This window comes from Phascolarctos cinereus, unplaced genomic scaffold, assembly GCF_003287225.1.
Source record: "Phascolarctos cinereus isolate Bilbo 61053 unplaced genomic scaffold, phaCin_HiC Scaffold_2;HRSCAF=192, whole genome shotgun sequence".
NCBI classification, from domain to species: Eukaryota; Metazoa; Chordata; class Mammalia; order Diprotodontia; family Phascolarctidae; genus Phascolarctos; species Phascolarctos cinereus.
In genome coordinates this window covers 240,156,492-240,171,693 of record NW_027555625.1, presented here as the reverse complement: position 1 = coordinate 240,171,693, position 15,202 = coordinate 240,156,492, and the positions used below count along the sequence as shown (strand labels likewise).

Sequence of the window (15,202 nt, the reverse complement as noted above, 5' to 3'; positions counted from 1 at the left end):
ATCAGACTCCATGGCACATTGTCAAAAGGCTAGCTTACACCCACAGAAGCTGGGGAAATTCAGACCTAAGGGCTCAAGCTCCATGGCGTGCTTACCTCATGCTGTTGTGTTTAAGGTATTGCTAGGGTCACCAAACAGTGCATGATCTTAACTCACCACATGTGCTACAGTTTTGCTTTGAAACTATTTGCTGCCCTTTCCTGGGGCCCCGCCTCCACCCCCCCCAGCCCGTTTCTCTTTGTCTCTAATTATAAATGATACATTTTACTATCTTGATCTAATATGTGGATTCTGGGTCAGTATTTCTCATAAATTAGGTCTGAAAAGATTTGTTACTTCTGGGTCAGGAGATACAGCCAGAGTGTAAAGGGAAAGGGGAGGAACTGTAAACAGGGAGAAGAATGGTTCCTTGAGATTCCTTTGAGTTCCGTTCTCCCACATGTTACCAGGATTTCAACAGCTGCAGTACATTCAGAGAAGCATGTGTGTTAATATCAAAGATCACATTTCCAAAGGGCCTCTCAGAATTCATGGGTATATCCACTTACATAGACTCAGAGTAATTAAATGAGCAATTACTTTATCTGTGCTGCATGCACAAATGAGCGGCCTGGTTTGGGTGGATTTTTTTTAAAAAGAAATCTTTTCAAACTATGGTTTTAAATGTTTTCAGAAACCTTAGGAATTCTTTTTTCTTGGGGACCAGCCTATCTCTTATCATACAACCTGATGATTCTGGTCCTAGAGCAAAGTTTAACCTAATCTTAGAGTTTTCAGAATTCATTGGGCTGAAAAATGTCCGCTTCCCTTTCATCCCATTCTTAATTTCCTTCACCCTTCCACCCCAAGTGTGTCCTAATTGATCTCTCTGGGCCTTAGTTTCCTCAGCTGTAAAATGAGAAAATTGGGCTAGGGTCTAAGGTCCCTGCCAGCAGTATTGTTCTATTATTCTGAAGATCTCCGAGGTCTGTCACAAATGCCTTCCTTTTAGCCTTGTCCTGCACAATTCCCCTGCCTAGGGAAACTCTGCCTAGCCAAATGAGTACTGCTATTCCCTCTGTCTCTTTTTAGAAGTTAACATGTTCACTCTTGCTGAATACACACCCCTTTTGTGTGTAGTTCACCCAGCTCTGACACATCTTGTAATTCAATTATCCAGAGTGAACTTGAACACCTGAACATTCTGCTTTCTGTAGAAAGGATTCTTTTTCTCTTTCTAATTCTCTCTCTCTGGCTGATTGCCTAATTTCTTTGAAAGTTTGGGCATCTGGCACAATATGATTTTAAATAGTAATGTTTGCCTTGGGGATAAATATAAATTCTCAGCCTCCCCAGAAAAATATTGTGATGGGGCCTTCTTCAGCCAGCCCCCCACCCCCTTTTTCCCCCAGAAGCATCCTTGCTATGTTTCTGTCCTCTCTTTGTGCTCAATCCAAGTGTTTGCAAGGTGTTGAATGAATAGTGGTGAATGTGGGCCGATAGCACTCATAGGATCCTAGGGTTCAGAGCTAGAGACCTGAGAGGTCATTGCATCCAAACCTCTCATTCTAAAGATGAATAAACTGAGACTTAGAAAAGGAAAGTGATTTGTCCAAGGTTACACAGGAAAATTGTAGGAGAGTGAATTCAAGGCTAGAGCCTTTGACCCCAAATCCAATATTCTTTCCTAACTATATCATCCTGTAGAGTCCAAAGTAAAACTGTCACTGGTACAGGCAGGAGAAGAAACAGGAGTTAAATCTAGCTCTCCAATTCAGAAAGTGGTAAAGAAGTGGGAGAAATATAACCAATTGCTTCTTGCTCCCATCTTACTTCCTATTTATCTAAAGTGAAATGACAGGGAGAATGTAGGAAGTACCTGCTGGAAGATTTACAAATGGAAAGTCAGTTACCCTTTCTCCCCCCCCCCCTTTTTTTTTCCAGTGGAGCATGACAAAGAGTTTTTCCACCAACGCTATCATCATCGGGAATTCAGGTTTGATCTCTCCAGGATCCCAGAGGGAGAAGCTGTGACTGCTGCTGAATTTAGGATATACAAGGATTACATCCGAGAACGCTTTGATAATGAAACTTTCCGGATCAGCGTCTACCAGGTGCTTCAGGAGCACACAGGGAGGTGAGGTTCTGAATGGGAGAAGGTTTACGCTTTGGCAGACATTATGGGGGCCCGTTGAAGAGGATGGTGACAGGTAGAGTATTGTGTGTGTGGTTGCAAAGTTAGCACCATAAATGCCACTGCTATTGGACAAAATTTGCAGCGGAGACTTATTTATTTAGAACTATTGGGAAGAAGGCCATGTTGACATTCATTAAATTCTCAAATTGCATTCAGACAGTTTACCTGTCTACTCTGTACCCAATATTATTCTGTGTTACTGGGGATGTGCTATGGAGGACATACAGAACAGAGTTTGGTGAATTAACAAAGGCATTTGCCATTCACCATAAAATACAAAAATTCTTTTGCATTTCAAGAGCTGAAATTGCCAGAAATAAAAGAGGTAGTCACCAGTCTTAGAGTTGGAAGTAGTCTCCATGGCCATTTGATCCAAGGTGTCTCGTCCAAAAACTTAATTTCTTACAAACATACCTTGAAAAGATACTAATTTTGAGACCAGATTCTCTTGAAATTGTAGATAGGATCCTAAAAAGCCATAAGGAGATACCATTTCTAGCTTTTTATTCATAAAGTTACAGAAATATACTGGTATTATTTGCAAATTTCAAATTAGGAGAGTTTGAATTAATATGGTCTTACAGCATAAAACATGGCAATTGGCTTTAGAGAGTTGGGGGGATATGTTATAAAGGAGCCATTCCCACCATCAGCATCTCTACAGGAGGACAGAGGTGTCTGATCCTAAAAACCCTTCCTGATTTAAGAAGGGAGAGTTACTTTCCCCATGGCCAAACTTTTTGATCCTTTTGGAAAAATTGATTCAGGGCTAGAGTGGAAAAATACTGTAGAACTGACCAGATTGACATCATCATAAAGAGACCTCAGACATTTCTTTGGAGGTATGATTTCTAGAACTGTGGTTCTCTCTGATGCAGGCTGAAGCCCTTGCTCTCACTCCCACTTACAGAATATCTTAATTGCAGTACTTTATTAGCAAAGGCATTTGGGTACCCTAATTAACCCATACAGATCACATCTTAGTCTTCCCATTGATTTACTGTTTTGCGTGTGCAAAATTACAAGATGAGCCATTAAAACCATTCCAAGCAATTATTAACATATTCTCTACTCTCTGACAAATCCCTCAGAGTCCTTGAACAAGACCATATGTTTGATTTTTCTCATCTAGGCTGATTAATTGGGACTACAATAACCTCAAAGACCATTTATCAATAACACTCAATCAGTTCTGTTGCATGATGCCTTGCTTACACCATTAGCCCACTGGCAGTCATAAAAGCTTGTTGTCATTATGTTCACAAAACCTGCTTCAAAAATATTGGTCAAGAAGTTAATCTCAGGAATTTGACTAGCCTGTGTGAATACTGGGTCAAGCTCAACTCAGCTGTTCTGCGTATCCAGTCACTATGAGATAGACAGCGTTCAGTCTTTCTCTGTGTTCTCAGGGTACAGGCCCAAGTCATAAGAGAGTTTTGCTTTTGGTGTGGTTTGTTTTTAATTGCTTGGGTGTTTTTCTTTCTTTTCTTTTTCTTTCCTTCCTTGCTTCCTTTCTCTCTTTCTTCCTCTCCTCCTCCTCCTCCTTCTTCTTCTCCTTCTTCTTCTTCTTCTTCTTCTTCTTCTTCTTCTTCTTCTCCTTCTTCTCCTTCTTCTCCTTCTCCTTCTTCTTCTTCTTCTTCTTCTCATTCTTCTCCTTCTCCTTCTCCTTCTCCTTCTTCTTCTTCTCCTTCTTCTCCTTCTTCTTCTCCTTCTTCTTCTCCTTCTTCTTCTTCTTCTCTCTTCTTCTTCTTCTTCTTCTTCTTCTTCTTCTTCTTCTTCTTCTTCTTCTTCTTCTTCTTCATTTTTAAATAATGCAGCAGATCTTCATGCCAGGAAATCCATTTTCTTTCTTCACCCTCTCCCTGCACTTTCTCTTAACTTCTTGTTGACTTCTTGTGATTTCTTTTACTCTCTGTGCTAATTATCAAAGCTCTGTGGGTTTTAGTTCCATCCTGAATCACTTTGTCTACCTATTTGATCCTGCTAAGGAGTCATCAGCAGACTGAATTTATAACCCAGGACACTAAGGCCCTGAGTCACTCTTGTTTGAAGATGAATTTGGTGTCATGTGTGGCATTTCCTTGGCAAGAGGAGGCAGGAGCCAGGCATAACATGCTGCACGTTGATGTGCAGTTCTGTTCCAAGATTACTTGGGTATGAGAAGTGCTCCTTTGGGACCCATTCCTTTGCCTGAGATTCCTGCCTCTGAGCTTTACAAGCTTAAGGCCTTCAAAGGTAAATCTGCCTGGGTCTTGGAGAAAGGAATTGCTCGCAAGTGATTTTCCAGGAGTGATCTTTTTCTGAAGCCAAATAATCTTCTTTTTTGATACCTCGTTAGATGCTGCATCTCTGAGTGAAGATAATGAGGGACTGCAAGCCAATCTCCCTGCTCCCTTAGCCTTCCCCTCTGCTCCTACCCAATTGGGCTGTACCCCTAAACTTTTCAATTATAACTGAGTCTCAATTAGTATGGATAATGAATCTTGTGACATGATCGTATTATTTATTCACCTTCTTGCCACATGTTTCCTTTGGACTGGAACCAATGACCATACTTTACGTAATCGCAACTTCAAATAATATGAATTCAAATACATACAATCACTTCAGGAGGAATTAATTGTTTGGACTAATTGGGACCTGACAAAACCACCTCAGCTCCCCAAACTCCTAACCTTTGTGTAAAAGGGTTTTATATTTCCCTGCCCCCAACAATTGGCCCGAAAACATGCTAGGACCCAACCGTTTTTGTCATCTGTGCAGCGTAGGTTATTCGGTGAAGGTGACTCCTAACAACAGAGTCTGTGACCATGAAAACCTCAGCCCTCTTTCTTGCATTGCTCTCCTTGTCTGATTGTTCCGGCTCTCTTGTGCCTTTCTGCGTTAGCCAGGGGCGCAGTCCTGCTCGTTAGCCGCAGAAGGCACGCAGTGTGCTGACTGAGGTTTCATGACTGGGCTGCACAGCTGTAGAAGAGCTGGAGCATCTGGTTCTCTGGCTAACCTTTGTATACGCTTCACGAAAGCCTTGGGGATGCTTTGGGATTAACCGGCTTTGGATCTGGCTGCATTGTCTCTTCCCTCATGGGGGTCACTTTCCTTTCACTCCTCTTGATCTTCTGTCCAGATAAAATTCCGATAATAAGTCCTTGTGGATGCGGTCCAGGCCTAGCGCTTTTGTGCTGCTCATTAAGGTGAGGACACAGACTCAGACAGGCTGGACCAGACAAGACCAGGCTGGAGTGGGAGGGAGAAGGGTCTTGGTGAAACTGTAGTGTAAATTAGGAATGAGAACTCTGGGCCATTGGCAGCAGTCCTGGCCTTATGGTCGGGGAGAGGGGAAAGAGGGGAGGCAGAAGTTCAATCAGGGAAGCAAACTGTAGAATGGGTGAGGAATGGAAAATGACGGGGGTTGGGGGGAAACTGGACCATATACTGAACATGATTGTCCTAAATCCAGATACTGCAGATTGAGAAAAAGTCAATTGGGATCATAGACTTAAAACTGGTGGGGACCTTAGAGATCATGGAGTCCATCCCTATCAGAGGATCACAGAATTCAAGCTAGAAGGGACCTTAGAGACCATTTTTATTTTATGGGTGAGAGAACTGAGGCTTTAAAAGGCTGAGTGACTTTTCCAAAGTCATACAGCTAGCATGTGTCTCAGGTCCAAGCCCAATGCTCTAACCCTCTGGCTACCTTTATCTTTTTTTCCAGATGAAGAAACTGAGGTCCAGAGAGATCAAAGAGCACATAGGGTATAAGAAGGTGTTTGGACTCTAGGCTCTCTGGAGTCTCAGGAACCTGGGAGTTTATTCCTTTGCTGAGTCTTGATTTTTCTAGATCAAGGTGACTATTTCAGAACCAGAATTGGGGTGGAGAGACAAGTGTAGGTGTTATTAGAAAAGAGAAACACAAAACCCAGTCAGATGCTATTAACCTTTAAATTCCCTGTGTTGGGAACTGCCTATCCTTTCATCCCTAAAGCTTCTTAAGCATTTTACAGGCTCTCCTTGACTTGCCTGTAGCTCCATCTGGGTAGAACGTGGCATTTCCTTCATAGCCTCACTCCAAAAGTCTCATAGGGGCAGGATATTTGATCCAGCTGAAAGGGCAGGACATCTGGGCAGCAGACACGACCCCGGTGACACTGCAGAATCCACTAGTAAGTGTTCCCTTGGTCCAAGGATGAAGTCGAGCAACAACTGGGCCTGCCGAAGGCCAAATGATCCTTGGCATTTGGATGAAAAAGTTGCCATGTTTGCTCCAAAGAACCAGGTCCTTTCCCTTAGACTCCCACCTAAGTCAGGGTGAGTTCAGAGTAAAGTCATGAGGAGTGGAGCTTGCTACTGCCTCTGGTCTCAGCTTTCAGAACACAAGTCAAATTTAGAAAATAAATTTTTTCTGACATTCTAGCAAACTAGCGTGTCTCCAATATACACTAGAAATAAGGAAGGGAAAGAATAGAAACTAAAATTGGCTGACCTCTCCCTTCAGCCTAACAGTAAGTAATAGGAATGAAGGATTAGAGATGAAACAAAAGTCCTCTGTCTCAGGAGATAATGACAGAGAAGCTTACACCACCCAGGGTGTAACTAACCATACTGACAGCTGCCTTCCCCAGGGGCACCGAGCTACTGGCCCAGGAAGTAGAGGGGTTGGGCTGGATTGATTTGTTTTATTCCTTGTACAGATCTACTCAAGTGCCAGCATTCTACCTCCCCCACCCCTACCCCCAGGTAAATGAGATGGGCAAACCAAGGGACTCTTCCACAGAGGCAGGAAGCAGCTACCAACCTTCACTGTTGAGCTGCAAATCAATACAGCCATCTCCCTTTTAGCTTGAAAATAAGAGTGTTTATGCAAGTAAACATATAACATATTTATATAATGTTATATATATAACGTAGGTTTCTGTAGGATATGTATTTGTTTAAACCTATAAGCTCTAACCAAGTTAGAGAGCTCAGCTGAACCCGTCTCTCACCCATACTTCCAAATAGAATAGGGTAAGGGAGAAGACAATGTAATGTCCATCTTGAAGCTTTAAATTGGAATGTATATGGCCCTCACCTATGATGACATTCTAGGCTGAAATATCTTCTACAGCAGAGGTTTTTAACCTGAAGTCCATGAACTTGCTTTAAAATATATATTTTGATAATTGTATTTCAATATAATTTGTTTGCTTTGTAATCCTATGTATTTGATTTTATTATGCATTTAAAAGTATTCTTCTGAGAAGAAGTCCATAGACTTAGGGTTAAGAACCCTAGTCTATAACATAAAAAATGCTTAACTGCCAAATCTAATGGTCTTTTCTCAGTCCCCTTCTTCTTGACCTCAGCAACTTTCCACGTGGTTGATCACCTCTTCTTGTATACTTTCTCCTCTCTGGATTTTAGTAATATTATACTCTTGGTTCCCTTCCTACCTGAAAGACAGCTCCTTCTTGGGTTCCCTTGTTGGATCTTTCTCTGTTAGGTCCATTAACAGTGGGTTTATCCCCAAAGATTTTTTTTCTAGATCTTCTTTTCTTTTCTCTCTGTGCTCTCTCGGTTGGGGATCTTATCCCATCTGTTGGGTTCAATGATCATCTTTCTATAGATGAGTCCCAGTTCCATATATCTAGCTAGTCTCTCTTCTGTGTTCCAGTCTTACATTAGCAACTACTGGAAATTTTGAGACAAATGCTTTCAAAGTCTCTTACACTCCCCATGTCCAAAACAGAATTCATTTGCTTTCCCACCAAACCTACCCCTCTTCTAAACTTCCACATTTTTGTTGGGAGCACTACTATCCTATCCTCCTCTTCATCCAGGTTTGGATCCCCAGCTCCTCACTCTCATTCACCCTACATAGCTGAGCAGTTGCTAAATTTATTGATTTCCATTTCCAAATATTTCTTGTGTACGTTCTCTTCTTTCTACTTCTAGAGCCACCACCCTAATTCAGGACATCATCACCTTTCTCTTAGACTATCCAAATGGTTTTCTCGTTGGTCTGATCCATCCTCCACACAACCTCCAAAATGATTTTCCTGAAGCACTAGTCTCACTGTTTCACCTTCCTACTAAATAAATTCTCATGGCTTTCTTATGGCCCCTAGAATTAAATATAAAGTACTTTGGCATTTAAAGCTCTTCACAGTCCGGCCCCTTTTTTATCTTTCTTATATTCTAAGACATTGTTTCCCTACATACACTATATGGTCCAGCCATACTGGTCTCCTTGCTATTCCACACATAGGGTGCTCTATTTCCCATGTGGGTTTTTTTTTTTTGTACATTCTGTCCCCTGTGGTTGAAATGCCTCCTTCTTCACCTTCTCTTCCCAAACCTCCTGGCTTCCTTCAAGCCCCAGGTTACATGCCACTTCTACAGGTGACCTTTCCCATCTTCCTAGCTTCTAGGGCCTGCCCTTTGAAGGTTACCCTGTATTTATTTTGTTTTTATTTGTTTCTACCTATATATGTACATTTTGTCTCCTTATTAGAACATAAGCTCCTTGGGGACAGGTGGGGGGAGTGTTTTTGCCTTTTTCTTTGTATCACTAAAACCTAGCAGAATGCCTGGCTCATAGGAAACTCTTAACAAATGCTTGTTGATCAATAGACCAGGAATTCTCCGGGAAGCCAGGCCAATGCTGTTCCTCCCTCCCCAGCCTGGAAAAGTACAAATATAGACTTGTAGAACTTTAGAGTTGGAAGGGACTTTAGAGATTATCTCAGCCAACCACCTCATTTTATACAAGAGGAAACAGTGCAGGTCCTCCCAACCCTAGGCTTTCTGGTACATGTTCCGTTATCTTTTTTTTTTTTTTTTGAGGTGGGGGAAGTGAATCTCAGACTTTTCAATAATAACTTAGTGAGTACTTGCTGTGTGTGAGGCAATCAGACCAGTGGAGGCAGGTGATAACAATGAAATAAAATGCAGCCCTGGCCTTTAGGAATTTAGTGGGAGAGCTGAAACTTACAGGACAACTCACGTTTCTATACAATTTTAAAGTTTACAATGTGCTTTTCTCACAGTTAAGACCTAAAAGGAAGGTAATGTGAGTATTATTCCTCTAATTTTATAGATGAAGAAAGTAAAGAAAAAAAGAAAAGTATAGATGAAGAAAGTAAAAGACAAGAGAAAGCCACCCCTCCCCTACCCCCCAAGGACACTCAGCTAGAAAGTGTCAGAGCCAGAATTTGAACTTGTCTCTTCCTGATCCCTAAATGCAGCACTCTTTCCTTGCTACCGCATTGCCTCTAGGAAAAGAACTTACATTGTGAGGCTCACAGGTGCTAAATGAGTCAGTCTTAGGGCAAAGCCTCTGTGAGTTCAGTGGAAGGGAAGGCGATTTTCAGCTAAAAGGGTCAAGGAAGACCTCACAGGGAAGGTAGGCACTGAGCTGAGCCTTGAAGAATGAATGACTCAAGGCTTTGAACAGGTGGGAGGAGGGCTGAGGTAGTTCTAGTGAATTGTCAGAGACAGGAAGGGGCATGGTGTGTTGGTGAGGGTGAATAGGCTGACTGCCCCAAGTGATTTATTTTGAGCTGGTTTTGCTGCCCCATCAGTAAGTACCTCCTGACCCCATTTTGGGGTAAATGTAGTGAGGGGAGAAAAGCTGAGCTGTCTGGGTGAGATCACTCCTTATGTTTGTATGGTGCTGTCTCTTCCCTTAGTACAATGGCACCCAGGGGACTGGGAGGAGGCTAAGAGAAGGTGGGGAGAATGAGTACAGAACACACATGTGGTGGCAAATGTGAAAAAGAACCCTTTGAGGACTTTTATCCTTCCATGTAGAATGCACTGAGGCCAAGAAATAATATGGATCCAAATGAATTGGGACATTTCCTGTGGATTCAAATTGGCTTAGTCCACCTGGAGGTGGTATTTTAGGCATTTTTCATATCTGCTAATGGAAAAGAAAATTTCAGTTAATTCACTTCAAGTGCCTACTCTGAACAAGGAACTGCTGTGTTGGGGATACAAAGATTTGAAAAAAAAAAAGAAAAAAGAAATTGTAAAGGGAAGAGAAATTTCTTCTATTTACTGAAGGGTGTATCTGTCTCCTTTGCCCCAATTATTCCCCATTGGCTTTGACTTCCAGAGGGTATCTGTGAGAATGATGGTTCAGAGATCCCATCTAACTCCCACAAAAAGCCTGGTCTAGTCTAGAATTCCGGACTTGTTGGATCTAGCTTTGGTTCCGATACTCACCGGCTGCATGAAAGCAACTTCCCTTTTCTGGGCCTTGATGGCCTCTTCTGTAAAATGAAGGTGGCTGTTCAATTAGATGAACTCTTGTAGTGTCCTTTCCAGCTCTGACATTCTATTCTTCCAGTGCCTCAGCTTTCCTCGTGGGTGTGTGGGAATCAATTTACCAACCTTTGACCTCCATCCTATTTGCCTTCTCCCCTAGGGCTTCTAGTTTTCAGTTCTACTCTTAGACTTTCCCTACCCCTCCCATTAGCATTAGGACATTTTAAAAGACCAAGAAGAGAACACATTTCAGAGTAACCAGCCAGCTATCACAGAGGAGCTAGTGTGACATTTGGAACGCTCAAGAGGACCCCATCAAAAGGGCAGGCTTACTTACTTTCCTTGAAGGCTCCAAGCTTCAGTAACTCCTCTTCTTAGGGGGTGGGGGGTGGGTGGGGAAGAACAACCTGTGGAGTGCCTCATTAGAACTCAAGCTGAACTGAAAGCATCTTTATGTCACTTGAGAAACTTTGCTCATCACTGGCACTAGGGAGTGGAGTGGAGAGGCACTTGTTCTGTAATTCAGCAGACCCATTCTGCTCCATCTAGCTGGGCCCTGAGGGATAGGCATGCTGGAGAGGTATATGTGTCCATGTAGAGGAGATGGGGAAAACCCCTTTTCTTACACTTCCCCCTCTCCCCCCCAGCCTCAGCTTCCTCATCTGTAAAATGATTGCTAAGCTCTCTTCCATAATATTCTTTGAAACTTGGTCTTGATGATGCCATGTAGATAGAGGGATCTGTGTCCCTCTGGATCTCAGACCCCTCTGTAAAATGAGGGGGTTTGGACTAGATGACCTCTAGGTCCCTTTTGGCTCTAAATCTACTTAGGCTGTGAATTCTGATGATAGTGCCACCCTTTTGTTTCTCATTTAGGATTTGTTTTCAGAGTGGTTTTGCAGAGATATCCCTGTCTTGGTGTGCCTTTCTTCCCAGGAATTTATTTGTATCTGTGTAAGGTAGCTGATTTGAAGAGTTTCTTGCCGAAAAAGAAGAAAATGGAAGCCTTAAAGTCTCTCCAAGAACTCAAGCCTCAGAAATGTCCTTTATTTAGCATCGAACCACTTGTATTGTGAGAAAACAGAGATGTTAATCTCTGGAAATATCAGTCAGGAATATGACATTTGGATCTAGGGAAATCTTTGCAATATATACCACATTTACCATTTCCTTACCTAAGTCTATTCATATCAGATTCTCTTATTTGATCACAGAATTTCAAAATATCCAATCTGGAAGACCTTCTAAAGATTCTAGTCCAACTTATTCATTTTAAATAGGAGGAAACAGGTCGGGGAGTGACTTGCCCAAGGTCACATAGAGCATGAGGGTGAGAACTGCAGACCTATGAGGTAGGTGAGGTGAGTAAGGGAGGGCAGCTCAGGTGCTCAGTTTTTCAGATGAGGAAACTGAGGTGTTCTTATCTTGTGTCACACAGCTGTAAATTAGGACCAGAGGCAGGGGTGGATCCATGAACTTAAGGTCCCCTGACTCTTGCCTGGTATTTTATTTTCCGATGTCTCATTCAGGAAGAAAAATTGTTCAAGTCTGAGGGCCTTATCCTATCTCCTGTGTCATTCATTGATGGTGGCATAGCCCTTAGGGCTTTCAGCTGTCTGGTACAGCAGGTCTTCTAATATGTAGCTGGTTCTTTCAGAACTGAAACTGGAGACTAGTTTTAAAAAGCTTTATTCGATGTCTAACTGAGCCCAATTTCCAAAAAGTGAAAATTACCCATAATTATAATACTTTTCAATTCCATGGAGGTTTTCCTCTGATTGTTATAATTATATTTGCTGTTTGAGTGCCAACAGGACACACAATAGCAGACTGGGCTCTCATGCACGCTGGGGGAGAATTATCCTGTATTTATTTGATATCTGCAATCAGAATGTCCCCTTTATTTATTTTATAACAAATCTTGGTAGAATTTACTTTTATGTTAAAGGCTTGTGGTCTATCCATCTTGATCCAGAATTTAATTCTGAAAGCATTTCGAACTTAGAATTCAAGTTGTCTATAGAAGGCTATTTTTCCAAATGCATTAACATCTGCATTTCATATCAGAGCCCTGTAATTGGTTCAACTTTTTGGCAGGAGGCAAAGAGAATTAATATTTTTCAGTTTCCTCATAAGCAGTCATCTGTAGCAGAGCACTGTGCAGATCTTACATATACCAACATGTGCAAGGGCTATCAATAAAGATTATCACTAAATCTAGACTGACCAAGAGTGTTTGTGTTTGACTCACTTAGCAAAATTGTGCTGATATTTCAAATTAAGGTCAGGAATAGGGTTCTTGAGCTTGATGAGGGGCAAAGGACCTTAAAAAAAAAAGTCCCTTTCCATTCCCTCAGTCAACACCCTAGTCCAGGCCCTTATTACCTCATGCCTGGACTATTACAATAGTCTCCTCGCTGGTTTCCCCCACCTCTAGTCACTCCCTTCTCTGTACTGCCAGATTAATTGCTTTTAAATATTGCTTTGGTCATGTCACTCCTTTCCTCAAAAGCCTTCAATGGCTCCCCATTGCCCATAGGATTAGAGTTTAGAGTCAGATGAGGCTGTCCGTGGCCTGACCCCAACTTCCCTGATCACCCCCACCTCCAGTAGTACCTCTTAGAATGTCTGTAGCACTGATTGTGACCTGGATGTTGTGTGAGGGTGGAGGAAGAAGTGGGGAACTCTCAAATAGTAATGGGAGGTGTCCTGGTATAATGGGAGAAAGAAATAGACTGGGAAACAAGAGACATATGTTCTAGTCATGACTTTCCTACTAATTAGCTGTTTGACTTTGGGCAGATTACTTCACTTCTCTGGGATTCAGGTTAAAATAAGGGGGTGGAAAAATAGTCCCTTCCAACTACAAAATTCTCAATTTATTAAATCATGTAAAAAAAGAACAGGTGGCAAAAAAAAGAATTTCTTTAGAACGTTAATGTGGTTGGAATCTAGCTGTAGCACAGCTTGGTACATGATTTCAGAAATACCCTGGGCCAAGTTATGTCCCTGTGGACGTAACTTCATCTAGTCGAGGGATTCTTAACTTTTGTTTGTGTCACGGACCCCTTTGCAGTCTGGTGAAGCCGACAGACCCCCTTCTTAATGTTTTCAAATACATGTAATAAAATACATAGGGTTGTAAAGGAAATACAGGGTTAGTGAAAATAAAGATGTAATTTTTTTCCTCATCCAAGTTCGTGGACCTCCTTTAATCTATCCATGGACTCATTTAAGGGTCTGTGGACTCCATGCTAAGAACCCCTTCATCTGTTAACAGACTGAGGCCTCTAGGTGGTATGCAGTGTATAGAGTGCTAGGCTTGGAGTCAGGAAGACTTGAGTTCAAATTCAGCCTTAGACACTTACTAGCTATGTGACTCTGGGCCAGTCACTTGACTTCTGCCTGTATCAGTTTCCTCAACTGTAAAATGGGTCTAATAATAACACTTACTTCTCAGGGTTGTTGTGAGGATTAAATAAGGTAATGTTTGTAAAGCTCTTAGCATAGTGCCTGGCAGATAGTAGGCACTTAATAAATGCTTATTCCTTCCCCCTTTACCCCTAACAGCTTGTAAAACAGGTGTTAGAAATGACCAACCACAATTCCAGAAGACTCATGATGAAACATGTTACCCATCTCCCATGTTCAGAAAGAAAGGTGATGGACTCAGAGTGCTGATTGAGACTTTCTTTTTCTTGGACATGGCCAATTCAGGAATTTGTTTTCGTTGACCATACCTGTCTGTAACAGGTTTAGTTTTCTTGCTTTCTTAGTAGGAGTGGAGGAAGTGGGGATGGGGAGCAGAGGTGAGAGGAAGAGAATTTAGAGCTGAAAATAAAATTGAATTTTCAAAAAAAACCAAACCAAAACACACCTTAAACCTTTCTGTGGACGCTACTGTTCCAATAAAATTCCATGGTGTTTTCACTGACTCTATCCTGAACTTTCTTTTTGTATCTCCCACACCTTAGGAGTAAACTAGCTGGCATTCTCACCTGCCAACTCATTTCAGTATTAGTCTTCCTAGACTGCCTAATGGAAGCTCGGTGGCTGCCAGGTCACAGGTACTGAATAAATGAATGATAGATGAATGAATGGTCATCGATGGGTAGGAATATCCTTTATTTCTTCCTCGTTCTTTTACCTTTTGCTCTTCTGCCAGACCCCATCCCACTTCCTATCCCACAAATAAATGGCCAAAATCCATTCTCTGCTCTTCCTCTTTCTGCACCAGAACCTACCTCCCAGGGTTAGTTATTGTGAAGATCAAATGAGATAATATTTGTGAAGTGCTTAGCATATAATCGGTTCTATATAAATAGTTATTCCTTCCCTCCCCTCCCCCTTTCCTCAACTAATTTCAGACCTTGTTGGCCTCTCCCATTCTCAGTTCAAACATTTATTAGTATCAGTATGTGTGTAGCATTATGTTGTATTCCATCCCTTCCTTATCTAAGAGTCCCATTCTCTGGCTTCTGTTATTGTTGTAACAATTTGGAATTAATCCTCCCCCCTCCCACCTTGTCCATTTGTGTGTTTGCATCTGAGGATCTCACTTGACTTGCACTCATTTCCTTCAAGTTATATAATTCTTAAATTTGGTGTGGCATTAAAAAAAAAGTCAGAAAATGATGCTTAAAATTGTCTGTGCATCTATCTCATTGTGTTTATTCCCTTAGAGCACATTTGAAAGATTCTAAACTTACTTCACTTCTATTTTGGTCAAGAACTGGAGTCACTAGAGGAAAGGGGGCGATGAGGGAACAAAAAATG

The 15,202-nt window shown here is 41.8% G+C and overlaps 1 protein-coding gene across 1 annotated transcript in view; it reads left to right on the top strand.

Moving 5' to 3' along the window:
- The window catches only part of BMP7 (bone morphogenetic protein 7), a 96,094-nt gene that overhangs the window by 42,582 nt on the left and 38,310 nt on the right, over positions 1–15,202 (top strand). Inside the window, exon 2 of the mRNA XM_020981441.2 lies at positions 1,924–2,116. Within this exon, the coding sequence (XP_020837100.1) occupies positions 1,924–2,116 (193 nt within the window). The remainder of the gene's footprint in view (positions 1–1,923; positions 2,117–15,202) is intronic.